Raw genomic sequence first — 27,963 nt, 5'->3', positions numbered from 1 at the left:
GATTAGCCACCCAAATCAAACGAGTCTCTTGAGCCCTGATGGCAGGCACCAAGCGGAATGCTAGGGCATCGCTGTCCTAGGAGAGGAAGCTGCAGTAAGATTGACGATGGTATGGCTGCCTTTCCTTGGGAGCCAGGATGTCCTCTGATATGCCTGACAAGGCCACTGGGCGTTAGAGAGGAGAAGTAGGGACACACACCAGCTTTACGTGACTAATCATGCTCCCTGATCATGTGTGATGGCCCAGAGAGAGGACACGTCTCCGTCTGGCATGGTTCTTGTGCTCTGCCGAGAGTTGAGTCTTTGTTCCCACACACATACCCATTGAGCTCACTCACTAAAGCAATTATCATCACTTAGCTGCCTTTTCAGAAAGCCCGATTTCCACTCCAAAACACCACTTGTATTGCCAAAGTGCTACAATGTTGCATCCTGGCAATTGATCAGCGTTCACTGCCAAATTATGTAAGCCCTTGGTGGGGCTGCCTGATGGATCAAATGTGTCTGTGATGTGTGCTAGGATCTTACAACAGGCCTGGTGCCCTGAAGTGGAGACCGGCTACTCTCAGGTTTATTCATTAATTCAGTGTTTATGCTTTGATTGGATAGGAAATCTACATTCACTCAGCTGAGAAATGTCATTTTGAGAAAATATCGAGTTGAGGTTTGTTGTCAAGGAAATGTGAATTGCGGCTGGTTTATGAAATTCAGATTATGTGGATTGCTTCGCCAGCCTGGAGCTGGGATTGGAATAAACCATGGTGGCCATATTCAAAGACTGAAATGTAAGTAGTGTTAATTGCAGTACCGGTGGCAAAGGACTCTTAAAACCCTAGTTGAACTTCTCATTAATAAATATCAGAAGAAATATTTCCATTGAAAAGCCAGCATAAGGAGAGATTACTGGTGAATAAAAAGAAACTCCATTTAATAAACAGAACACACAAAGGAGCCCCAGTGGATGTCTTTGTTTATATAGAGGCTCTTAAAAACAAACAAACCCAGTGTCAAGTGCTGACTTAGCACCTGGTAGACCCTGGGTTTGGTCCCCAGCACTGCTCACAAAAGATCGGTAATGGTTGCACACATTTGCATTCCCACCAGCAATGGATGAGTGTACCCCTTTCTCCACAACCTCTCCAGCAAAGGCTATCATTGGTGTTTTTTATTTTAGCCATTCTGACAGGTGTAAGATGGTATTTGAATCAGGTTCTCTGCGCCAGCACTGTGTAAACCAGGCATGGTGACAAACCTCACAATCTGAGAGCTCAGGAAGTCGAGGCAGGGGGATCAGAGTTGAAGGTCATTCTTGGCTACATAGCAAGTTTGATTTAGCTGGGGACACATAAGACTTTGTCTCAAGAAAAAAAGTAATAGGGGCAGACAGCTAGATGCCTCAGTGGGTGAGGGTGCTTGCTGTAAAGCATGATGACCCGAGTTCGAATTTTGGGGTGTAATAGTAGAAGCTGAGACCTGACTCCAGCTTGTTGTCTTCTGGTCATGTGCTTACTATGGCACACGTGCATCTACACACATGTACACACACATATACACAAAATAAATAAATGTCAAAGATTTTAAAGCCAGATGTGTACTAAAGAAAAGGCTGATAGTGTTTTGGGAGGGAAATTGGCAGAGGAAGGGAAGACTAAAGGTAAGCCTCAGTTTTCATGGAAAAGTACCTCGTTCTTAATTGCTGGCAGCCAGAACACTCTCTTGGTTAAAAATAAATAGCACAAAGTGTGAGGAAACCTACTAAGGGAGAAAAAAATGTCCAGAATAGCTGGAAACCAGAGCGGGGCTATGCTAGAGGCCAGGTCATTACACCAGAGACTGCCCTCGGGCCAGGACTGCAGCCAGTGTTGGCAAGCCAGCCAGCTCTCGGGCTCAAGGACATCCAGAAAGGAGTGCGGGGAAGCTCAGTACTCAGCCGTGGGTTCTGGAGTCCCTTTGCTGTTTAGCATGTCCAGCTGGCTGTGAACCATTTTCCCCTCCTCTTATCCTCACCTTTGCTTAAACAGATGTGATTCTAATGTAACGTCCTCTTTCCTCCTGCCAGCCGGGACAGCGAGTCATGGAGCTGTATTTTGGTGAATACCAACATGTTCAGCAGGAATATGGGGTTCACCTGAGACTCGCTAGTGATGACGCCCCGAAGCCAAGGAATTCCCAGTCCTCAAAGGCAGGCTCCTATGGTGTCAGCATCAGGGTCCAGGGAATTGATGGCCACCCCTACATAGTCCTGAATAACACCGAACGCTGTCTAGCAGGTACACCTTTTCCAGAAAACGGGCCAGCGTTCCCATCATCAGTGATAAATAATATGTCCTTACATCCCAGCAACGGGAGCATGTTGAAGGAGAACAGTCCGGAGGAGCTGCAGCTTCCAGAAAACCCATACCTGCCAACCAGCCTGATAAGAAACCAGAAGCAGGCTTCCCTCCATGAGGGCAGGAATGGAGTTGTAGAACGCAAAGACGGGCCCACAAAACTTCCCCACGTGCTCAACTATCAGAGGCACCCGGAGCTCCTGCAACCCTATGACCCCGAAAAGAATGAGGCAAGCTCAAAAAAGCATCATCCTCCGGAGAGCCCCTGGCTGAGAAACGCACCGGAGGAAGGGGCCAACTACAAGAAGCCTCGGAATTCCTTTTCCAAACCTTGCGGTTCCCAGCCCAACAGCCCTACTTTGGAAGATCTAGCCAAAACCAACGCGACAGCAATCCGTCTCTGCAGCTCCGTGGTCATAGAAGACCCTCAAAAGCAGACCTCAGTGTGCGTGAATGTCCAGAGGTGCACCAAGGAGGGGGTGGGAGAGGAGGCCCTTTCCCCTCGACGGAAATCGCCAACTGCCCCCAGCCCACAGGTCTTCTCCGAAACCAAGAAAAGTAGGCCAGATGTACTACCCTTCCGGCGACAAGATTCCGCAGGACCCATCCTGGACGGAGCTCGGTCCCGGAGGTCATCTTCGTCATCCACGACTCCCACCTCAGCCACTTCCTTGTACAGATTTTTACTTGATGATCAGGAATGTGCCATCCATGCGGACAACGTCAACCGCCATGAAAACCGAAGGTATATCCCCTTCTTGCCAGGAACTGGCCGGGATATCGACACCTGCTCTATTCCTGGTGTGGACCAGTTAATTGAAAAATTTGACCAAAAGCCCGGGCATCAGAGAAGAGGAAGGTCTGGGAAGAGAAACAGGATCAATCCGGAGGACAGGAAAAGATCCCGAAGCGTAGATAGCGCATTTCCGTTTGGTCTCCAGGGAAATACAGAATACCTCACCGAGTTCAGCAGGAACCTGGGCAAGTCTAGCGAACACCTCCTCCGGCCATCCCAGGTCTTCCCGCAGAGGTCGCAGGCCCCGGAGCAGCGTGGGAAACACAGCCCAAGCTGCACCCTTGCAAAACTGCAGGGTGCCACCCAGGGTGCCCACACCAAGGCTCCCCTGCAGAACAAAGATGGGAAAGTTCTGAACAAAGGAAGCCAGGAAAGCTCCCTTCCAGCGCAGAATAAAAAAGAGGAAGAAATCAAAATAGCCACCGCCACGTTGATGTTACAGAACCGGGCTGTGGCTGCCACACCGGATTCCGGTGCCAAGAAAATTTCCGTGAAGACATTTCCTTCCAACTCTAATACGCAGGTAACACTTGTGTTCTTCCCTTTCAAAGTGGCCCGAGCAACGCACCCTAGGAATGAGTGTCCTAGGTCTTGAATCTGTAAGGGCACGTTTGGTGATTTGGTGTGTGAAAGTGCATGTTTGCATATAGGTGCACACAGGTGCCCAGCTGCATTTGTGTGTGGGGGCCATGGGCTGCCATCCAGTGGCTTCCTCCGTTGCTCTCTACCTTACTTTTTGAGATGGGGTCTCTCCCTGGACCCCGAGCTCACTGAAGGAGCCACACTGTCTACATGCTCCTTGTCTCCACCTCCCCAGTGCTGGGATGATGGGCGTGTGCAGGGCCTCACTTTTTCATGGGTTCTGGACTCGTGCTCCCAGCTCCTGCAAACGTCCCTGTCAAATAGTACGTGACAGAGAGTCTCCATTTCTCTTCGCGGGTGTGAAGTCTGCACGCCTACAGAACGAGTGTCAACCCACAGATTCGGAGGTTAGGTTTGCATCCATATACTTTTATTCCTGAAATTGGGTTATGGCTAGGTTGGTTTCTGGTCTGAGCAATTGGGTTAACCTTCATTTAGGTTAATTGCAAAGTGATAGGGTCTAAGTGGCACATGGAGTGTTTTGATGGTCACAGTTAAAAGCAATCATAACAGTCATAAAAACAGTGATAAGGCTGGTAAGTTCCCGGTGTTATGCTGTGATTGCTTTGCACCAGCTGTGTGAAGCCTTGCTATTAATCTTCATGTTCTGAGAAAGCACAGGGGGATGAGAAGTCACTTGCCCAAGGGTCCAAAACTTATAGGTGTCAGGATGATGAGGCTGGCCAGACAAATTGGTTTTGGAAAGGAGTGTGCTAGAAGCCACTCCTTCAAGGTTGTTGCCATCTTCCTGGGAGTGTTACCCTCTTGGTCTAATAATATACTTCATTATGTTCCAGGCCACGCCAGATCTCTTAAAGGGCCAGCAGGAGCTCACGCAGCAAACCAACGAGGAGACGGCCAAGCAGATCCTTTACAATTACCTCAAAGAAGGGTGCGTGGTCCTTACGGAACAAAGTCTTTGCCATTCCTGGTGGGGCTCTTGACTTGTATCTGAGGCTTTGTACTTAACTGTTCTTTCCTGTTCTACCTGAGCCAGCCGAGGGTTCGTCTCTGGATGCAGTTGCCAACTAGGTACAGGGGGTAGGGAAGGACAAGACGTTCTTTGTAAGTCAGTTAAAAACACAGAGCTTATATTTGTGTATGCGCGTGTCCAGGAGAAATACATGTCTGTGCACATGTGTGTACAGGTGTACTTGACATCCATGCTCATGTGGGGGTCAGAGGTCAAAGCCAGGTATCCTTCTCTATCACCCTCCACCTTCTTCACTGAACAGGAGCTCCCACTTCTCAGCTAGCCTGGCTCGTCAGCAAGCCCCTGGTCTGCCTGTCTCTGTCTCCATACCCTGGGGCTATGGATGTGTGCCACTGTGCCCAGCTTTTGTGTGTTCTGGGATCCACACTCAGCCTTTCACTCACTGCATCTCTCCCCTGCCTTTAAATCAATGTTTTTAAAAAGACCATTACTGCATCAGAACAAGGTCAGGGATGGGGAGGTCTTCCGGTCAGTGTTGAGCTGGGGCCGCCCCACCTTGAGGCCTTCCCTGCCACAGCAGTCTCCATCATCCCTTATTGGAAGAAGCTCCTCCTCTCTCTGAGAGAGAGGCCTGGCCCAAGCCCAGGCTTCCACGATGGTCAAGCATGCCGGAGGCACCTGAGAGCCACGTTTGCCCTGCCCATCTTGGAAACTCAGTTCCAACCACTTGGGTTCTTTGCCTCCGTGCCAGCCATGCGGCAATTCTGGCGCAAGAATCTGAAGTTTCTGTCCCAGCCTCTTATGGAATGGTTAGAAGAAAGCAGAGGCGTCCAAGTTAGACGTGAATGAAAGTCAGCCACCTGAGACATGCAGCTGTCAACACTGGGTGTCGGGGTGCTGTGACTTATGATTGACTTGTCAGCCCTACAGAGCTGGCAAAGGGGGTTCAAAATACAACACAGGGCCTTAAAAGTCACCCCAGAGTTTTTAATACTGCCTGTGAAGGGCTTCACCCTGTAAAATTAAGGTAGAAGATTGTGGTTTTTAAAATTCTTTCTCTTCCTTCCTCTCCCTGCTTCCCATCTCCTTTTCCTCTCCTTCCCTTTCTCTGAGCTCTCTCTCTTTCTCTCCCTCTGCTCCCACCTTCCCCCTTTCTTTCCTTTCTTTCTCACTTGACTTGTTGAGAGACAGGTAAGACCGAAGTTAATAGTAGGTGCCTGTTTGAGGAATTTTATTTTAAATCCCTTAATTGCCAGGGGTGTGGTAAGATGATCTGTTTAGCCGTGGAAGCAGACACAAAGGGTTGCTGTTGGACGGTCTTGGCACCGGGGCTTCTTTTTCTTAAACAGAGGCCATAAGTTAAAAATCCTCCAACATCTTTCTAGCTTGAGACTTAAAAGCATGAGTGGGTGTGTTTAATTCCCTTTGGGACAAATATGAGCATTGAGTCAAGGAACAGCTTACTGTATTTTCACCCTGCTTGATTCAGATCGTGTGTCTGCCATGCTCAGATATTTGGGAATGGACATCTCTCTCCGAAACTGAGTGGTGCTGTCCTTCCATCCTGCCCATCAAACCCTGGTTTTTCTGTAGCCTTAAGTCCCTCAGACCGCTCGCAGTTTCTCTCCAAGGGTTTTCGCTGTGAGCGTAAGGATGTTCAGGACATCTTGAGGCTGATGGCTTCATCCCTGAATGTTTTCTCTGCTGGTGTTTTCCAGAAGCACAGACAATGAGGATGCCACCAAAAGGAAAGTCAACCTGGTCTTTGAGAAAATCCAGACTTTAAAGTCTCGAGCAGCAGGGAGTGCACAAGGAAATAACCAAGTAAGTTGTAGTTTTGTGTCCTGTAGAGCGTATTTACTGAGAACCATGGGGAGGGACCGGTTTCTTTAGCTGCTGTTGACAGCAGAAAGTGGGATGTCTCCTCAAGGAGCAAGCAGTGCCTCAGAAGGACAGTCTGGCAGTAAACACAGGTTAAACATCCTAATCCCAAATACCCTAAAACCCCAAACTTCTTTAGTGTTGACACGGTTCGCGTGGAAAATTCAATTCCTGACCACACGCAGGGACACGAACACAAACTTCTTTTCATGAGAAAGTTGTTAAAAATCATTGTATCAGATCACCTCTGGGCTCTGTGTACTAGAAATTTATGCCATTTAAATGAATTTTGCATTTCTAATTGTGTTGATAAAATATCTCCTTATATCCATGCAGATATTCCAATCCCAAAATAATAACCCTAAATCTGAAATACTTCTAGAGCCAACCATCTTGGAGAAGGCATGACCTGCTTAAGAAACACAGAGAACATTAGGAGTCGGCTGAATGATCAGCTAGACGAGCTCTAGCACTCAGCATGCCTGTGACTGTGCTGTGAGTGTGCAGGCTGTGGCAGAGTGTGTGTGCAAGTGTGCACATGTGTGCAAGCACTCAACCTGCCCGTGACTGTGCTGTGCAGGCTGTGGTGGAGGATGTGTGTGTGCAAGTGTGCACATGTGTGCAAGCACTCAACCTGCCTGTGACTGTGCTGTGAGTGTGCAGGTTGTGGCAGCGGGTGTGTGTGCAAGTGTGCACATGTGTTCAAGCACTCAACATGCCTGTGACTGTGCTATGAGTGTGCAGGCTGTGGCAGAGAGTGTGTATGTAAGTGTGCACATGTGTGTAAGCACTCAACATGCCCATGACTGTGCTGTGAGTGAGGGTTGTAGTGGACAGTGTGTGTGTATGCGTGTTTGCGTGCGTGTGTGTACGTGTGCACGTGTGTGTGTGTGTGTGTATGAGTAATACAGGACGGTGATTCTGACTTGGGAACTTAAAACTACAATTTGCTATACACAGCTCTCAGGAGCTGTACCTAATTCTTCTTTCCATTAAAAAATTTTGTTGGCAATTTAATATACACACACATATATAATGAATTTTAGTTGTTTTTCACACCCAGTCCTCCTCTCTGATAGTTCTTGTTTGGAGACAGGGTCTCACCATGTAGACCAGGCTGACTGCAAACTCACAGATCTGTCTGCCTGTGCCTCTTGAGTGTACCGGTATTGAATCTCTCTTATTTCTTAACATTAATATTTTTTGATAAAGCTTTAAATTTAAATCACAACTACTCCTCTTGCATTTTATTTACTTGCATGCTCTGGGGAGAACACAGCCTTTGGACTTGATATTAAGATTGTCATTATGGATTACGGGCTTGGAGCAGTCAGCCGGAACTGAGGAAGGCAGCAAAGGCAGCATGTCCCTTCTGCAAATAAGATGTCCAAAGTCAAAGCGTCCTTTGTGAAGGAGGCAGGGAGGCGGGGAAGTCTAGGTTGGAAGAATGGCACAGGCAATATTAAGAATTGTGACTTTGCTGTGTTTATGTTTCTTGAAGTAATTTTATGTAGTTGCTACCCAAACCAGGATGTGGGGAAAGCTAGACAGGACGTTCCTTTCTAGGCTACCAGAAAAGATGTTTTTATTTTCTTTTAAGACAGGATCTCATGTAGCTAAAGCTGGCCTTGAACTCGTAATTCTCTTGCCTCCAGCTCATGGGTGCTAGGATTACAGGTGTGCACTACCACAGCCATTTGTGTGGAACCCAGGGCGTCATGCGTGCCTGGCAAGTGCTCTCCGACAGACACAAATGCTGTTGTATTGCAAAAGCTCATTCCTTTTGCTGCTTTCAGAGAGAGGTAAGATTAGAGAGCGATCAGTTAAGAAGCCCTGCTGGTTCGAGGAAGACAGGCTGAGATCTCTGGCACACACACACAGTGTCCCCCTCTCTTCTTCTTATGTTCTGAATCTGATCCTTTGCTGGCAAAATTTTGGAGTTTTAATCTTTGGGGAGTATGCTGAGTGATTCCCTAGGGGAGAATGTTAGAGTGTTTTCGTTATGGACCGAGACCATCTTGGGAACTGCAAAGCAGATAGAGTTTTGTTTTTGTTTTCCTTTTGTTTCTCCTCCCTGTTTTTCTCTCCTGTTGCCTCTTTCCCTTCCTTCCTCTTTCCCTCTTTTGTATGTGATCTGTCCCGCTGGGTTAGACTTAGGCTCAGAGAGGGACTGCCTTCATTCCACTGGAAAACCTGGCACTCCTGTGCTTTCACTGTGGTGCTCTTGTCCCGTCCCACCGTCCCTGAGAAGTATCTGCCTCTTCTAGGTTTACGACACACAGCCCACACCTGGACCAGCCACTTGCGAGTCTTGACGCTGCCTCTTATAGCTTAGATTTCTGCTTTTATCGCTTGGCCTCACCACTTAGCTGTAGGACTTTAGCCAAGTCCTCTTGAGAGCTTCATCCTGTTATCACTTCCACAGTAGAAAAGAAACAAGAGCCCTTGATAGTCGCACTCCGATCAGACGCCATACCTCCTAACGGACTGTTTAATCTGGCCCCTCTTCTCGCTGGGAACACAACCACTGAAAGGAGAAAAGCCCCTTTGACCCAAATGTATTTATTTGCACTTGCTGACAGGCCAAGGCTGAGGGTGGGACAGGAAAGCCTGCTTGACAATTGGGAGCAATTGGGACAATTGGGGGAGGGAGGTTAGGATACGGAAGGACTGGCTGCTCAGACACACTGGTTCCTAAAGAACGTCACACAACAGGTGTTTCATCAACAAATACTTTTTTTCTTTTGTTTTTTCGAGACAGGGTTTCTCTGTGGTTTTGGAGCCTGTCCTGGAACTAGCTCTTGTAGACCAGGCTGGTCTCGAACTCACAGAGAACAAATAATTTTATACTGGTTTATTGGGGTCGAACTGAAAGTAAATCTTGGGAATCATAGCTGTGTAGTTCTCTGTATTTTCATCACAGATTTGCGTCTGTGCAAATCCTACTCAGGTCACAGACAGGGTGCTCCTTTCACCCAGAAGTTTCCTGAATGTTCTTTCCCTGTCAGTCACGTCCCTTCTTTCTTGAGGTAATCGTATGGTGACACCTATCACCTCGGTTAGTTTTCCTTAAATTTCATATAAAGACTCACCTGATTGCTGTCTCTCCAGCGTTATGTCTTCAACATTGTGTCAGTGAAGCTCATTAATATTATACTGATCAGTAACTACTTTTTATTACATATTGATCTGTGTGTGTGTGTGTGTGTGTGTGTGTGTGTGTACTAGTGTATTTCTGGTGACATTTTCAGCTTGGGACTCTTTTTTTATATTTATTTATTTATTATGTATTCTGTCTGTGTGTATGACTGCAGGTCAGAAGAGGGCACCAGACCTCATTACAGATAGTTGTGAGCCACCATGTGGTTGCTGGGAATTGAACTCAGGACCTTTGGAAGAGCAGGCAATGCTCTTAACCTCTGAGCCATCTCTCCAGCCCTCAGCTTGGGACTCTTAACGGAAAGCTACAGTAGACATTAAACATTATTGTTCACTTACTTTTTTTTTTTAATGGACACACACTCATTTCTTTGGCATATAAGCAGGTGTGAGCTTCCAGGTCCTACATCAGGCAGAAGTTTTACTGTGCGTACTGACACTGGCTTCAGGAAGTGGTGGAACCATTAACTCTCCTACCAGTGGTGCACACAAGACCCAGACACTAGGACCCTCCATTCTGCCGTCTGAATTCTGTGTCTCTTCTGCTGTATCAGTTCCAGACAGATCTATACTATATCTTTAGGCTCTGAAATCTGGTAATGTCTGCCTTCTGACTTTGTCCCTTAAATCCTATAGGTTAAAAGTGGGCTCTTGTAGAGGACCTGAGCTTCGTGCTTAGCATCCATATCATGTAGTTCACACTGTAATTCTAGCTCCAAGAGATTAGACATCTGTGGTCTCTGTATGCCCCTGCACATACTTGCACACATGTGCATCATACACATCATCATCATCATCATCATCATCATCATCATCATCATCATCATCATCATCATAATAATTCTTTTAAGAAAAGCAAGGGGAGGGGAAAGAAAAACAAGGACTTTTGTCTGGGGCTGACACTGATCATGCCTGTCACTTTGTTCAGGTTGACATCTCATGTGTCTGATCTTCTCCCCATTTATTTGCGCCCTCCATGTCCATCTCATGTCTTTCATTTTGGTCTGTTCACCCTCCGGTCACATCCGCTCCTTCTGGGCTTCCTGTTGAGGGCCGTGTTCTTCCGTCCAGGGAACTCTTCTGTTCTGCGTGTGGTCTTTTCTGCTGGTGTTGGACTCTCTCAGCGTTTGCTCAATTTGCCCTTTGTCCACTCTTGTGTTTGAGGCTCTTTAGTTCAGGGAGCATTGTTGAATCTGATCAAGTTAGGGGCACATTTGTCTTCTGGCCCCCACGGCTCCCCTGGAAGGCGGGCAGATTCTTAGTATTGTTCTTCCGGAGGCGATACATCTTTGCCCTGCAGCTGCTTTGAATATTTGGTCTTCCGTTTTGGGAAGTTTGAGTGTGATGTGCCCGAATGTGGTTTTCTTGTGTTTAACCTGAGTCCTTGACTTCATAGTCTTCTGGCACTCATCAGCTCCGAAACGCCCTGGCCATTTGTTTTGAATATTTCCTTTACATTCTGTTCTCCTTACATTCCAGTTTTATGTATTGTACTTTTGTTTTGTTTTGTTTTCTGAGACAGAGTTTCTCTGTGTTGCTTTGGAGCCTATCCTGGAACTAGCTCTTGTAGACCAGGCTGTCCTCAAACTCATGAAGATTCACCTGTCTCTGCCTCCCAAGTGCTGGGATTAAAGGTGTGTGCCACCACTGCCTGGCTGTATTTTACTTTTTTTTTTTTTTTAATGATCTTCCTTATTCTCTGTGTATCTGCATGTGTGTCTATATGAGTGTTTGTGTGTGTGTGTGTGTCTGTTTCTCTCGTTTCATTTGGCATATCATATACTCTGGATTCTGTCTGTCTGTCTGTCTGTCTGTATGTCTCTCTCATCTTTCTATAACAGCTCTGGCTGTCCTGGAACTCATTTTGTAGACCCGGCTGGCCTTGAACTCAAGAGACTGGCCTGCCTCCGCCTTAGGACTGCTGGGATTGAAGGTGTGCACTTTTCTCTTAATGTTTAAAATTCATTTATTTTGTTTGTTAGCTCTATCTTTTTTTTTAAGATTAAAGGTTTAATTTTTTAGAATGTCCCCCAAACACCCCCCTTGTTCTTTGAGAATATTCCTTTTCTTCTCATGCATGCATTTGTGGTGTGCGCGCGCACATGGGCGTATGTGTGTGGAGGCCTGAAGCTGATGGAGAGAGTCTTTCCGCAGTCCTCTTCAACCACAATCTAAGGAGCAGGGTCTCTCATCAAACCCAGAACGCACTGATACGGCACCTGTGCGGGTTCTGGGGATCACAGGTGAGCCCCCACACTGACCCGGCACCTGTGTGGGTTCTGGGGATCACAGGTGAGCCCCCACACTGACCCGGCCACCTGTGCAGGTTCTGGGAATCTAAGCTTGCCCACACAACGAGCATTAACTGTTGAGCCAAGTCCCCAGCCCCTAGGGAACCAGTCTTTTAAGAGGCACCTAATGAGTTCTTCAGCTTCAAGCATTGTGCTGACAACTCTGATGCCCATTTGACCGTGTTTCTAGACTCTGCCTTTGGGAAACCATCATTTTTTTTAAATCCATTTTGTTCATAGTTTTCTATATTTTAAAATTTCATAGCTCTTTTGACCCCTTCTCATCTAACTTCTCTGCCCGGGTCATTTCACTCCTGCTGTGTCTTCTCTCTCTATGATTAGTCAGGTTTTTCTCTGCTGCTTTAGACACCCAGGATTTTCTAACTGAATGCTGGGTAGTGGATGACAACTTGCCTTTGTAGCAGATTGTCGTACCTTCTACCGAAGGGTGGAGTTTTCTCCTGAGAGCTAAGTCAACGGTGGGTCACCATCATGCTGTTGTTCTAGGCTTTGCCAAGGTGGGTTTCATTAGGGTTTTACCTTCATTCCCATGGCGTGACTATGCTCCCTTCTCAGATCTCAGATGAACGTGAGGATGTCACTTATTCTGAGTTAGGACTCCTGCATCCCCCCAGGTCAGCACAACTTGTGGCGTTTGGTTGGCTTCCTTGCCTCTTAGACACTAGGTTTCTGGTGAACTTTTGGAATCTTGTTTTGCTTATAATACAGCGTAAGAATCATCTCAGAAACCAAAAGGGTGTTTTGTCTTGTTTTGTTTTGTCATCGTTTCTTAAAGTAGCTTTTCCTGTGGGTTCTTACCTCCTTATACCCTTATCCCAAGACTGGCCTTTTGCTTATGATATCTAATTCCCCAGGTGCTTCTTGGTTCAACATGAGTTGCTTTTCTCCTTCATTGGGCTCTTTTCCCTCTTGAATTAAAGTAATAAATTATTCTTATTGGTTGGTTTTGTTTTGTGGTGATTGATTGATTGAGCACTGGGCCTCACGTGTACTAGGCAATTTTACGTAGTACTGAGTTACAGCCCACGCCTGATAAACTGGATGTATTTAGAGCTATTTATTCTAAGCTCAGAGCAGAACTGAGTAGAAAGGATAGGGATTTCCCTTATCCTACCATGATCCTCTGGTACATTTGTTAGCGAGGGTAGCATCTCAGTCCCACGGGTCACTCTGGGATTTGCTCTTGGTAGTGAGCCTTGTATTGGCAGGGTTGGGGGTGGGTGGGGTAGGGGACGAGAGGGATATCTATGTGTGTGTGTGTTTGTGTTTGTGTGTGCTTATTCATGTGTGTGCTCATGCATGATGCGTGTGGAAGCCAGGGTTCTAGATTGGATGCTTTCTTCAGTTGCTCTCCACCTAACTATCCCCTGCCCCCCCCCCCAAATTCCATTACTGGGAGGGCAGAGAAAGGAAGGTCCCAAGGCTCACTGGCCAGCCACCCGCCCTATCTAGCCAGCCCCAGGCCAGTGAGCTTTTATCTTTTTTTTTAAGGTGCCTCAGAAACAACAGCCGAGGGTATCCTTGGTTTTCCGCACGCACACCCAAACAGGCAGACACTTGTTCTAGCTTTAGTATCTTATTATTTCATAATATGTTTGAAAGGTATCCAGTAAATCTACCACCTTCCTCAAGAGTGAGTCACTGTGGGAATCTGGTGAAGTAGTCCCCGAACCACAGTGAAAAATGTAAAATAAATGGTGAAGGAGCGGCACCGTTAACTCGGGGAGAGGGATGGTTTCGCGTGACTGGGTCTTACACCATCAGGGCTGTGTCGCATCCCTTACATCCCCGTGTTACTGTGGGGGAGGAGAATTCAAAGCATCTCAAGCATTTAACTGAGGATATCTTTGTAATTAATTGCAGGCTTCGAATTTTTCCTCCGATATCAAAGACCTATTGGAGCAGAAGAACAAATTGACCTTAGAAGTGTCTGAACTACAGAGGCAGCTGCAGCTAGAGACCAAGGTATCAGGCTCTCATATTTTTCCCGTTTCTGTCCTGGATGATAAAGGATTTTTAGAACACATTAGGATGTCCAGGTGAGGTAAAAGTCCAAAAAAAATTTCCTCCCTAAAAGAAACATTCCTGTCATCCCCGAGCACATTCCTCTGAATTTGGTGGCTGCTGGCCAAAGAATTTTTTAAAGCAACTGGAGCACATAGAAATGGTTTGCTTTGAGCAAGAGAAATACTGTTAGAGACAGGCAGACTCATGGGGAACTTATTGCCACTACATGCAGCATTTAGACTGAAGTAATAGAAACAGCAACATGAGGTCTAGCTGTGTTTGTGTTTGTCTTTTAAAAGTGTTCAATTCACTAAATACCAATATTTCATATTCTTTCTGGAACTTTTGAACCTTAATTACATGGTTTGATTAAGTCATTTAATAACGAAGGAACGGTACATGGAATTCACTAGTGTTCACAAGTGGTCTTCCGGGCTGGGGCTGTAGCTCATCTGGAAAAGTGCTTGTTCGGTACACATAGAACCTGGGGTTCCAGCCCCAGCACCTCATAACCCAGGCAAGGTCGTGCACCCCTGTTGAGTGCTCGGGAGGTGAAGGCAAGAAGACCAGGAGTTCCAGACCCTCTTCGGCTTCATAGCCAGTTTGCTGTTAGCCTGGGCAACACGGTAGGGGAGGGGCTTCCGTACTGAGCGACAACACAGGTGTCTTAGAATCGTACTGATTCCCATTAGAACCATCAGAACACCAAGGAGGAGAGAGAGAGGATGAGAGAGGACTTAGAAGAGCTGCAAGGCCGGCACCAGAGCCAAGTGGAGGAGATGGCCGCCCTGCAGCGCCGGCTGGAGGACAGTGAAGGCGAGCTGCGGAGGAACTTGGAGGAGTGAGTGCCTGGCTGGAGCCCCTGCCCTGCCTGAATTCCTGAGTCATAGGTGGCTAGAACCCTCTGTCCTTTTCATACCTCCTAGCCCTCCAAGTGTTTATCAAGGCCACTCACCTTTCTTTTCTCCCCACTTCTTACAAAATTGTGCAGCCGGAGCTATAGCAGGGAGGTTAATAATTATTTAAATCCGTTGTGTACCCTGAGTGTGCCTTGTAAAACTTCAGCCCCAACAGGGATCTTCTGGCAGGCAAGTGTGAGGCGGGGGCCCTGAGGGTGATGTGTAATGACTAAGGTGGGAATCTTGAGCCTGACAGCTAAGACTATGGTTTGGATAAGCCTGGGTCTGGTCTCCAAAGTACGTTAGCCTGTGGGGTCCACAGTCTCCCAGCCTGATTGCTTTCTCCAGAATGGGTTGATCTCTGTGGTGGATACTTAGACTTCTGCTCAGCCCATAGACAAGAAGAGTAACTCCAAGGCTTCCCCTGATGCTTTAGCCTGTGAAACTTAGTGGCAAAGGAATCTAAAATCAAGGTCTGGTTTCCTTTCTGGAAACAGCTTTGCAAATTTACCCAGCGATGGATTTTGCTAGGTGCATCTCAGTTTAATCAAACTAACAATCAGGATTGACTGCAGACATTAACTTGATGGTTCTCCTATTTTATAGTTTTGGTTTTCTTTGGTTTTAGACATTGCCTTATGTTTTATGTCCAAATTCTAGTACTTTGTGATCTCTTTCTGGTAGAGAACGTCCCTACAAATCTGTCCCATTTTGTTGGTTTGAGTTCTCATCTAATATCTTGACCAAATTAGACCATAGTCCTGAGGGGGCTTCTTAGGGCTGCAGATGGCCATGTGACTGCCCGAAAGTGAGGACTGAGGATCCCAGGGGCCTCTCTGATGGACCACCACCCCCTGTCCCCCGTTAGGCTGTTCCAGGTAAAGATGGAGCGGGAACAGCACCAGACAGAGATCCGAGACCTGCAGGACCAACTGTCAGAAATGCATGACGAACTGGACAGTACCAAACGGTCCGAGGACAGGGAGAAGGGAGCCTTGATCGAGGTAAGGGGCTGGAGGTCAGCTGTCACCTGCCTGGGAGGATGGGCTTCAGGGGTGGATGCTAGACAGCCGCTTTCTGTTGTGTGTGTTTGTTCCACCGGTTTCTGCACTTAGGTTCTGTGAGGCCATCATTGTCTTGATCATTGTGAACAATAGGAAGATAGGGCCCAGGGATATGGGGAACTGAGGTTAATCCCCAGAACCCATCTACAAAAATAAATAGCTGGACTCGTAACCCTAGTGTGGGAGGAGAGATGGATAGGTCTCAGGGTGTGCTGGCCATTCAGTGAGCCCCTAGCCCAGAGATCCTGTGTCAAAAAACAAGGTAGGTGGGATCTGAGGAACGACATCAGAGGTGACGTCTGCCCTGTACCCCTGACTCACTTATACACACTCACATATATATAAACACACACTCTCACATACCCACAGATGCTCTCACACACACATGCTCATACTCATACACTCACACTCATAAACTCACACTCTTACACACTCACAGATGCTCTCATAGACACATACATGCTCACACTTCTGTACTCACACACGGAGAATAGTATATTAGCATTTATCAGTTCTCAACACAGATCAAGGAGTTCTCAGTGTTTTCTCATATTCCTACATTAATTTTTCTGCTCATCTATTCATTTTTTATGTGTCTGAACTATTTTGAAGTAAATTACAGGTAGGATTATGTTTTACTCTTTTTTTTTTTTTTGAGGGAACTTTCTGAATAGTTACAATACCATTGTAGTAACTAACACGTTTATGGTTTCTATGATATACATGCGATGAGTCTGAATACACAACTCTTATTATCTCTGAGTCTACGTACAATTAATCTAGGGAGTTCAAGGCCAGCCTGGGTGACATGAACCTCTCCCTAAAACAAAATTTTCCCTAAGGATAAATTCCCAGAAATGATGTCAGTGGAGAACTTAGGCTTTCAGAGGACAGAGATGTTTCTGTAGTCTGCGTGGCCATGCCCTGGGATCTGTAGTCTGCGTGGCCATGCCCTGGGTTGTGTAGTCTGCGCTGCTGTGCCCTGGACTATATTCATCCTCTGCTCTCTCCGTTCACCCCACCCTGCGCTAGTATTGCACATTTTCCTTTAACACAGTCAAGTGCAGTCTGTCATCTTTGCTGCTTCCCCCATTTCAAGTGCAGCATACTTCTGAATGACAGAGTAAGTTACCATATTTTTCTAAAATGAAGTAATTCTAAGATGAACTGCATGCTATTTTATTTTGTTTTACTTTATTATTTTATTTTTTGAGGTAGGGCCTCATGTAGCTGAGACTTGACTCAGACTTGCTATGTAGCTGAGAATGACCTTGTGCTTCTGATCCTCCTGTTTCCACCTCCCAAGTGCAGGGCTTGCTGGTGGGTCCCTCCATTCCCAGTTTACGCTGTGCAGAGGATTAAGCCCTGGGCTTCATAAATGATCTCTACCAACTGAGCCTCACCCCGACCCCCATCCTTAACTCCTGAACCTGACGTGGTGATAGCTTTGCGGGTTTGTGTGCATTGGTGGGGATGAGCACGTGGACTCTGGCTCTGGTGTGTGTTCAGGCCACAGCTGCAATGGGAGCAGAGCACACCTCTTCTTAAACATGCTGCAGTTGGGGTCCTTGTGCGTCACTCTCCTGACATACCGTGTAATCTGCAGAAGGAGGAGGTGGAGCGGGGATGTTAGCAATTATGTCAATGATGTGCTTTGCCCCGGGAAGTCCCTCACTGCGTTCCTTTGTCTTTCCAGCAACGTTTCACAATACCATCTACACTTTGCACAGCAGTAAAAGGAAGATCCCGGCTCCTAGTCACTTTCAAGTCATTCTTTGCATCTTAATAAGAAGTAGCCGGGAGAAATTCGATAACACTTTAGAGCTGGGGCCAAGTTTTCCGTGGCTTTTGCCTGAGAACTGACTCTTAAAACACAGCGGACATTGAATCTATAAGCTTTTGAGTGTTTGAAAATGGTTGACGCCCGGATGCTCTGTGAGCCCGTGTATCTATCAGTTCAGATTTATCATAAACCTCTCTTCTTACCAAGGTGCTGGAAACTGAAGCTGAGGCCCTGTGCCTGCCAGGGACAGACATGCTCTGGCCCTGGCTCCATCCCAACCCAGAGATACATGGAATCTGCAAAATAACATGTGTGGGGGTGGGGGAGCCAGACATAGAGGCAGGTGGATCTTTGTGAGTGAGAGGGTAGCCTGGTCTACATAGGGAGTCCCAGAGTGGCCAGAGCTATATACTGAGACTGTGTTTAAGAAGATAGTTTAAAGGAAAGCATACTAGAGAATATTTGTTTGCTTAGGCTGAGAATTGATGAACAATAAGAAAGATTTATTATTTGTTGAATTCTTGGATCTATAAACTTTTTTTTTCTTTTTGGTAAAGTTAACTCTTTCTTTTGTAGTTCAGACTCAAACTCTCTAACTCACTAGGTAGCCAAGGGTGGCCTTGAAGTTTTGATTCTCCTGACTTCTTTACCTCCTACATGCTGGGATTGTAGATGTGCACTGTCTACCTTGCCCATTTTTTTTGTTTGTTTGTTTGCTTTTTGTGAGGCTGAGGATAGAACTACATCCCTAGGATCTGAGAACTACAAATTTTTTTAAATTAAAAAACTTAAAAATGTTTTTTTAGTGTGTGTGTGATTGTGTGTATATATATATGTATAACATGTGGGTTCTAGAGGAAAACCTTAATTGTTTCTCAAATGTCAGCCCTACCTTGATATCTGAGATAAACCTAGAACTTGCGAAGTGTGCTAGCAAGGTGTCTGGCCAGGGATCCCCAGGAATACGTGTCACTGAGCCTGACCTTTTTTTTTTTTTTTTTTTTTTAATCACCTGTCTTCTGGGAATTGATCTAGGGTCCTGGTGGTAGCAAGGCAAGTGGTTTACGCATTGAGCCAGCTCCCCATACCCAGACGTGTGATGTTGGGGGTGTCAGCATCTCAGAACTCCAACTTCCTCATTTATGAATGGATCCTGGTCTCTCTGAGTAGTCATTTGTTGGATCTTTAGAAACAATATTCTCATGCAGAAACCGCCAAGCACAGTTAACCTTCTAGCTCTTCCCTCGCCTGTTCCCCATATGCACTAGAGTTTTTTGTTTTGTCTTACTTAAATGTTTTATTGCATTATTTGTTTATTTTGTGGACGTGGATATGAGGTACCCTTGTCATGCTGCAGGACATCAGAGGACAACTGTGGAAGTCAGTTCTCGGCTTCTACCACAGGGGTCCCGAGGACCAGATTCTGTTCTTAGGCCTGGGAACTGGCACCCATCCTACCTGCTGAGTCGGCCCCTGTCTCCCGGGCCCCACGCTAGCTGTGGATTGGCTGGTTCCTTGTCGCATGTGGCCTATCTTGACTGTGATTCTGTTTCTCCTTGTTTTCCCTGATGATAGTCTCCAGGGGAGCTTGTCCCTCCGCTGTAGGCTTGTTTGTAGTGTGAAGTTTTCCTACTTTCTCCCCTCTTCATTTGATACGATTAAACCTCCTATTGATGTGAAGTTGGAAACCCTATGTGCCTGTTGGTCTCCCTTCTGGACACTGCTGTGTGATGCGGCAAGGTGTAATCTGATTGGATTCAAGCAGCGTGGCCCACTTAAGCGACAGCCCGAGCCACAGATAACACCCTGACAGCGTGACAGCGTAGAATGGACTGAAAAATCCTCGATCCTTGACACACCTTGGCAGCAGCACAAACACAGACACATCCTACAGGAGATAAGGGTGGGGGAGAGGAACTGCCCTATCTAAAGACAACTGAAAACTGCGTGAGAATAAAAGCAGGAAGGGCTGCTCTGAAGTTGCTGGCAGCAGGCGCCAGCAAGTCCTAGAGAGGTCGCCAATGGCAACAAGGATGGGTGAGTTCTGCTCCTCTTCAGAAAGAGATGAGATGGGCAGGGACACCCAGGTGGTTAGGACAGGAATTCTTTGGCCTCAGGGATGGGTCTCCAGGCTTCATGGGAGCTCGTCGGTGCCTGCTGGGGGCGTTCTGGTTCTGGCGGGGCTAAAGTTTGGTCTGTGTGGGGATCTCCCACCTGTTTGCCTCATCTGCTCATCTTGGAGGAAAGGAAAGACTTCCCTTGTTGGTTGTTTTTAAACTCATTACTTTGTATGCTAAAAAATAATTTAGGGTCGATGATGTGGCTCAGTGAGTGGGTGAAGGCACTCGCTGGGTAGCCTGCTGGCCTGAGTTCTTGTAAAGATGGAAGGAGAGAACTGACTCCACAGAGTCTCATTGCCACAGCACCCCCGACACACACACACACACACACACACACACACACACACACACACACACACACACACACACACCATTAATTTAAAATAAGCGAGCTAAGGGTTTCTCTTCCCCCAGCAGTGACACACCTCTTGAATGGCAAGTAGCCTGTGCTCTCAGAGACCTCAGGGTCCAGCAGCAGCTATTGCTCTGAATCCCTAGGGGCTAAGGAGACCGGACTAGGGTGTGTTTGTACTCAGAAGGCCGGGAGAAGCGAGAGCTGGTAGAATCTTGACCTCTTGAGGTTCCGCCCTAAGGAACAGGGTGACTTATTCACTCCCAGAGTAGACGGTGCTACTAGTACGCTCTTCTCCTCCTCCTCTTCTCCTCCTCTTTCTCCTCCTCCTCCTTTCCTCCTCCTCCTTTTCTCCTCCTCCTCCTCCTCCTCCTCCTCCTCCTCCTCCTCCTCCTCCTCCACCTCCTCTTCTACTCCTCCTCTCCTCCTCCTCTTCTCCTCCTCCTCTTCTCCTCCTCTTCCTCCTCCTCTTCCTCCTTTTCTCCTCCCCCTCCTCCTCCTCCTCCTCCTCCTCCTTTTCCCTCCTTTCCCTCTTCTAAGTGGCTTTGGGTAGGGTATTAGCACAGCAACAGAAATGAAACTGGAAGAGGAGGACACCGCATGCTCTTGTCTTGGTACCAGAGAAGGGGAACCAGAGAAGCCACATAGCAGATGGCTATTGAGAGGTGTGAACCTGTGAACCAAGGTCATGCTTTGAAGACGTTTAGCCGAGATTCCAGGAAATGGGCCTGAACACACAGGGCAGCTGGCACTACTTCAGTGGAGGGCTTCGGGTGGAGGCAAAGCCTGGTGCACAGTGAGGATCCAAGGTGTGGGAGGTCCTGGCTACTGAGAGATCCAGGACAAAAGAAGTCCTGTGGCAGGACTTGCTCCTGTTCAGCCAGATGCCCTTGGGCTTGGGGAATGTGGCTTGAAATGGAACCTTTGGCCCCAGTTTTGTGACTCTTTGTGAGCTCTTGACAGTGCAGGAGGGCAAAATGTGAATGCCATGCTGTCCTCGGGCAAGAGAGAGAGGAACAAGGTTGTCCTGAGCGCCAGGAGCATGGAGAGAGTTGAACTGTGTGCAGAATCCTGAGGGCCGGGTAGCAGACAGCAGTAAGTCAGCTCAGCTGCAGAGCGCAGTAGTATGTAAGGTCTCTATATAGCAGGATGCTGGGCCGTGGCTCCGATGGGAAATGAGTTGCAAAAAACATGTCAGGCGGGGGGGTGCTCATTGGGTAGACTGTTTGCCTAGCATGTCTGAGGCCTCAGGTTCAAGCCCCAGAAGCACATCAACCAGTTGGTATTGGTGCATGGCTCTAATCCAGCACTTAAATGAAGGTTGATGCAGAAGGTCAGGGATGTCCTTAGCTTTGTAGCAAGTTTGGGGCTAGCCTAGGCTACGTGAGAACCTGTCAAGCAAAAGAAAAACCAAACAAGAAACGACTTTCTCCCAAAGCCATGACAGTGAGCCCAGTCACAATAAATCTTAAAGAAACTAAGTCAGGAAGCCCCAAGGGAATAAGGGCCTCTGAGAAGCACAAATTGTCTCAAAAGGTGTGTGGCATGGGAAGGAGAGAGTGGGCAGGACTAGGGAGTGGTAAACCTGATGGTCAGTCTTGAAGGGCAAATGCTGGGCCACTGGTTAAGATGTCTGTTCCTCACCTCTGCGGTTGTATTTCCCCTCTAGGAGCTCCTGCAGGCCAAACGGGACCTTCAGGATCTGCTCCTCGCCAAAGAGGAGCAGGAAGATCTCTTGAGAAAGCGGGAGCGCGAACTGACTGCCTTGAAGGGTGCCTTGAAGGAGGAGGTTTCCAGCCATGACCAGGAGATGGACAGGCTGAAGGAACAGTACGATGCCGAGCTGCAGGCCCTCAGGGAGAGCGTGGAGGAGGCAACCAAGGTGAGCTCGCCATCCATAGAGGGTGTCAAAATGTGACCAGATGAGAGGCTGTGCCCACTCTTCCATGCCAACTCCCCTTGGCTTCTTCTCTGACGATGGCGATGGGCTTTTTGACAAGGAATAGCTTGATGTTTTAGCTTCTGTTCTTTTTAGCCTGTAAGCTTGGACATCGGTAAAGATTGTTTTTTTTTGTTGTTGTTGTTGTTGTTGTTTGTTGTTTTTTTCGAGACAGGGTTTCTCTGTGGCTTTTGGAGCCTGTCCTGGAACTAGCTCTTGTAGACCAGGCTGGTCTCGAACTCACAGAGATCCGCCTGCCTCTGCCTCCCGAGTGCTGGGATTAAAGGTGTGCGCCACCAACGCCCGGCGACATTGGTAAAGATTTAAGTGCTTTTTGCAAGAAGTGAGATTTTTAAAGCCTTGAGTGGACTCAGTTTCTGCAGGCTTTGTGGAGTAGAGAGCTGGACCCTCCTGGGGGTATCCTCAAGGCTCAACACTTAAGGCACTGTGTGACTTTTCTCATGCACAGAATTGCAGACAAGACCTAGATTTCTGGAACCCTTTATCCCATCCCAGCTGCTCCCTTTGGGCTTCGTTCAGTCTTCCATTAGATAATTCATGTTCTTTTCTCAGCATAGCTGGAAAAGGGCTAATTGGCCAAATGGCCCCAACTCTTCCAAGATAAGTTTTCCTCTTAATTGAATTCTTGGCTCTTATAAATAGATTGTAAATTGTGTTGGAAGTGTTTGGGTGCAGGGTGCCCATTGGCTGATGAAGGGAAAATGCTTTGGAATACCATGCCATCTTTAGGGAAGAATTGCGGAGTGTTCATTTCCAGTGTCTCAAACGAAGGGTAAAAGTGCTGGAGAGGGGACTTTTCAACCGTTTAGTCTGCAATGGTGACAGTGGCAGTTCCCGCCCACCCCGCTAAGCCCTGAGGCGGTTCACTGATTTTCAATGATGTCACGATAATTGCTAAAGACAAGAAGAGAAAGATAAGTTTGTTTGTTGTTACAACAGGAAAGTCTGGGAAACTGTCTGTTGCAGGCCTTGGGGAGGGAAGGGGGCGTTATTATAACTTTGAGATACTTCAAGGGCCTCTTGTCTTGTTGATTTGCCCTGCCACCCCCATCCTTTAGATTTGACTTAAATTGAGGGGGACAGGTAGAACTGACTTAGTCATCCCTGAGTTAAGGGGAAATATCTGTATTTTGTGTGTCTTTCTATCCGGACAATAGCCCAGTATCCTGGCTGTTGACTATCGCATGCTGTTAGCTCAGCAGGTACAGATGGACATGGAGACACGGACACACAGACACGTGGACACGCTGTTTCTTTATCACCTTTAGAGCTTGCATCAGAGCACACCTTTAACGTGGCCTATGCTGGGAGGCTCCTGGAGGGTGCTTAGGGAGCAGTGTTTGGGCTTGTGTTCGTAGCTGTTTCACTAGAAGACGAACCACATGTGGAATAAAAACTTCTAGGTCTGCTGGCACAGAGTGTACGTGGGGAAGGGAACCGCGCGGGCGGAAGGATAGATCTCTGTGTGGAGCTGGGGATCACCACAGACACCTAGGCTGTTTATTGCACTGTGACTTTTCTGCTCACTGAATTTCTTTTTTTACACTAATATATAAATAACTAGGGGATGGAGATATGGCTCAGTGGTTTAGAACAATTATTGATCTTTTAGACGACCTGAGTTTGATTCCCAGCCCCCACATGGTGGCTCACAGTCATCCATTACTCCATTCCCGGGGAGTCCAGTGACCCCTTCTGACCTCCACAGGCATCAGGCATGCATTTGGTGCACATACATAAAGACAAAACATCCATACACATAAAATAAAACAAATATTTAGAAAAGATAACCAGGGGAGCTCATGTCAGTCTGTGAAATAAAGACAGGGTAAGTTGGTTGAGACTTGTCATCCACCAGAGAACGCAGGGAGCTGATCTAAAGGAGCATGCCTCCATACCTGCTGTGGGCTAGCCTGAGCTCCTTGCCCCAGACCATATTCTATATCACCACCAATATCTTTCCCCAGAAAGCAATAATTTCCAATTGGTCTTTGCTTAAATATTTGTCTGGCACTCCATTGTCCCAGACTTAAGCTCAGATTGTTTACGTGGTAGGTGGCGTGTCCCTTCTCAGGAAAACTGTCCTGTTACTTCAGAACAGCTGCCTGCCACTTCCAAGCCCTCCCTAGATTGTCTCACCTGTGAACTGTCCTTGCTGCCTCGGTGAATTTGTCCCCTTCCCGTTCTCCCACCCCAAAATATACACCTAGGGGTGAGTCACACCTTTGGGTTTCTACTGAACCCTGGCTTCCCATCATGCCCTGCTTTTGCCTGTCTCCTTATGCACAGGGCTGTTTTTATCTAGACCCTTTCTTTCTGTTGAGATGAGGAGCAGCAGACTCAAGTGCTTCTGAGGCCAAACAGGAAGCATCGATGAGTGGAACTCTGAGTCCCTTGATGGTGACAGGAAAGGCTGATGGGGGGTGTGGCAAGCTGGAGAGCGTGCCCTTTGCTCTAGTGGCCAAAGAAGGCTGGGTCCATGCTGTTAGATCTCCCAGCTTCTTAGTTTATTTTTACTTTTTGAGACTTTTATACCTGAGCGTATGCTATGGACATAATTTCTACTCCTCTTCCCCCCTCCAGCTTGTCCTGTGTCCCCCTGATCATCTCCTCCTGATTCCATGACCTCCTTTCCTGTAACTATTATTGTTACATGTGTACACATACACTCAGCATACTGAGTTCAGTTAGTGTTGCTCTATGTCCCTGTGACCACTTGGGACAGGGAAATCTGTTAGGAGGTTGTTTCTGGAAAAAGCTGATTCCCCCCCCCCCCCTAGTAGCTGTTAATGGTCTGTAGCTTTTCCTCCAGGAACGGGACCTTGTTAAACTGTCCCCTCCCACTGGTGCGGTCTGGTGCAGGTAACCTTACTGCTGAGAGTTTATGGGTGCAGCTTCCTCATCCAGTCAAGAAGGCACCATCTCACAGCCCTCAGCTTTCACAGTCTCTGTGTCCCCCACCCCCAAAATGTTCCCGAACCTTAGGAATCACGGTGTTGTTACAGATGTCCCGACTGGAGCTGGGACGCAGTGACTTATTCTCTGCCTTCTGACTAGTTATGGACCCCTGGGTAGCTTCTGCCTGCTGCACAAAGAAATTCCTTTGATGAGCGGTGGGAGCTGCCCTCATCCACGGGTAGAAAGACAGGTATTTATAATACGGGTGGAGGCTGTATTCATTTAGGAACCGGCAACAGTAGGTTCTCGTTCTCCCATTTTAACTTTTAAAGATGAGTTGGGGCTGGGCGGTGGTGGCTCACGCCTTTAATCCCAGCAGAGGCAGGCAGATCTTTGTGAGTTTGAGGCCAGCTTGATCTACAAGAGCTAGTTCCAGAACAGGCTCCAAAGCTACATAGAGAAACCTGTCTCAAAAAAACAAAAACAAAAAACGAAAAGAATAAAAAAAGAAAACAAGGATGAGTTGGATATTTGCATGTTGATGTAAGATGTTCAGACTTTTAAGGGTTGGTTAAAAGCAACAATACCTCCATCCATCCCCTGCCCCCCCCAAAATCCCCACCTCCAATACCAAAGGGGATACAACCCAAGCATAACCCATCTACAGGTCTTCAGGTCAATGGTACGTGGTTCTAGTCCCTGAATTCAGCGTGGTGCCCAAAAGTGACGGTGAAGACAGCTGTAGTGTCTTTAGAGTCAGAGATGGCAGAGGGCGAACTCCCTCCAGCTTGGATCATGTCCTTGCTGCTGGCCTCCCCTGGGTTTCCCCAGTGGCAGTAAAGGAGACCTGGGTGAGGGTTCCATCGCTGTGTGAATGCCTCTGCAGTCTCTGAAAGAGGATTATGAGTATGTGTGCATTTCTTGGTGATTTTGCTTCTAAAAGTGTCCGCTGAACAAATGTGACAATCTTTTCTTATTGAGATGTACGTCATCTATTTGCGTGTGTGGAGGGGCTGATGTCTGCCATGACAAGAGTGTAGCAGCCAGAGGACAGTCTCTGGGAGATAGTTCTCTCTTTCTTCTGTTCTAGGATGGAACTTAGGCTTGGCTGCAAGTGCCCTTACCCACTGAGCCATCCTCTGCCTGCCCCTAGCCCCCTTCTATTAAATGTAAACTTAATAACAGGTAATATCTGTTACATTATTTATAACATGCTATTACAGAGGAGATATGTAAGAATATTCTATTGAGGGTTTAGATACGAAGGGATTAAATAGAACCTTTTAATCTGGTAAAGAGCGTCTCTCAAATTTGTTCACTAGTATTCAACCTTTGTCTGCCCCAAAGGAAGGCCTCATCATCCCAGCCAGTGGCTAAAAGCTGACATTTCTATAAGGAAGTGAATTGCATGACAACGTTCATTTCCTTGGACGGTCTTAAGAGCGAGCTCAACCTCCTCCCATTGTTTTTTTTTCTAACTTTTGCCACTGCCTCAAGCCAAAAATCTCTAAAAGGCTGTTTTATGCTGCCAAGAACCAGGCACCCTATCCGGCTTGAGCCCAGGCACAGAATGTCTTAAGTTACTGGAACACTCAGTGAAAACTGGCGAATTACATTAAGAACCTTTTACTGATATTCCAAACAGATCCTTGGTAATCTTTTTCCTTTTTCCATAGACACAAACAGCCATGCAGCTCAGCAGACAGGAATTCACCAATGCCTTGGTCATGTGGGGGGGGTTCCTGGCTCAACAGAGTGAGCCGGACCTCCTTGGGAGGTCCCTGGTCCTTCTGATGCAGAGGGGTCTGTGTAGGTGATTACCAAGGGCTTCCTTTCAGTCTTCTAAGGATGATCCAGGACTTTGCCTCCCGATTTCCTCACAGTTTCCTTTATAGTTTTTTTCCATCTTTAAGAAGGAAATGCCTCTACTTCAATTTGGTGCAATGGTTGGATCCAGGGCACTGTGGGGGGGGGGGGGGATATGAGTCACTGCCATTGTGGGATTACAAGGAGTGTCCCCTGGTGATGGTATTGTCTTTTTTTTCTTGTCTCTAACCCTTCTCCTCTCCAATGAAAATGCAGAAGGGAAGCAGCCTCTTAAATTTTCTTGAGGCATAGGGTCAACTCAAATCCAGCTCTCTCCAGAGAGACTCTCAGGGGCTGGAGAGATAGCTCAGAATATAAAATGCTCACTGTGCAAGAATGAAGACTTATCTGCTCTTCAAACCCATGTGAAAAAGCTGGGCATGGTAGTGTGTGCTTGGACTCCCAGTGCTGGTAGGGTAGAAATAGACAGGTCCCTGGGGCTTCCAAGCCAGGAAGGCGATCTACATGGTGAGGTGAAGACCAGTGAGAGACCTTCTCTCAAAAGACAAAGTAGTTATTTCCTGAGCTTGACATCTGGCTTCCATGCTACATAGATGTGCACTGCCACATGCTTGAGTGCACACACACACACACACACACACACACACACACACACACAAACACTTTCTCTGTTGCCTCTTGGTCTGCACAGTATGCGGAGAACTGGCATTGTTGGAGATTTAATTCTTGGCATTATCTTTCCTGCCACCTTGTTTCCCACTGGACATCCCCACCGGCTTAAACTGTGGGCTAGAGGGATGGACCCACTAAGGGAAAGGTCAGCCCCTGACTACCCCAAAGTGGCATCGAGCTGTTTGGGGGTTCCATTTATGGAGAAAGATTATTCCTTATGAAAACAAATCTTGTCTGCTAGCATGACCATGTTAGTAGCTCATCTTGACTAACTCAGCATCTAAATGATTCAGGTGCTTTGAGGCTGGTAAAAAGACGATTTTATTT

The 27,963-nt window shown here is 47.2% G+C and overlaps 1 protein-coding gene across 5 annotated transcripts in view; it reads left to right on the top strand.

The window, feature by feature from the left end:
• Nucleotides 1-27,963, top strand: part of Cgnl1 (cingulin like 1) — a 153,455-nt gene that overhangs the window by 39,828 nt on the left and 85,664 nt on the right. For 3 of the 5 annotated variants that reach the window (XM_050124390.1, XM_050124382.1, XM_050124406.1), the window contains 7 exons: nt 2,060-3,649; nt 4,566-4,660; nt 6,421-6,526; nt 13,918-14,019; nt 14,754-14,902; nt 15,829-15,964; nt 21,949-22,161. In XM_050124390.1, coding sequence (XP_049980347.1) covers nt 2,075-3,649; nt 4,566-4,660; nt 6,421-6,526; nt 13,918-14,019; nt 14,754-14,902; nt 15,829-15,964; nt 21,949-22,161 — 2,376 coding nt within the window. In that variant the 5' untranslated portion in view covers nt 2,060-2,074. Of the gene's footprint in view, nt 1-609; nt 786-2,059; nt 3,650-4,565; nt 4,661-6,420; nt 6,527-13,917; nt 14,020-14,753; nt 14,903-15,828; nt 15,965-21,948; nt 22,162-27,963 lie in introns of those variants that run through there. The other 2 variants (XM_050124399.1, XM_050124373.1) reach the window with 2 other exon arrangements.

This window comes from Alexandromys fortis, unplaced genomic scaffold (genome assembly GCF_014885135.2).
Source record: "Alexandromys fortis isolate MF-2015 unplaced genomic scaffold, M_Fortis_MF-2015_v1.1 scaffold_22, whole genome shotgun sequence".
NCBI lineage: Eukaryota > Metazoa > Chordata > Mammalia > Rodentia > Cricetidae > Alexandromys > Alexandromys fortis.
Note: the sequence above shows the minus strand (reverse complement) of the source record. Positions and strands in the feature narration are given on the sequence as shown.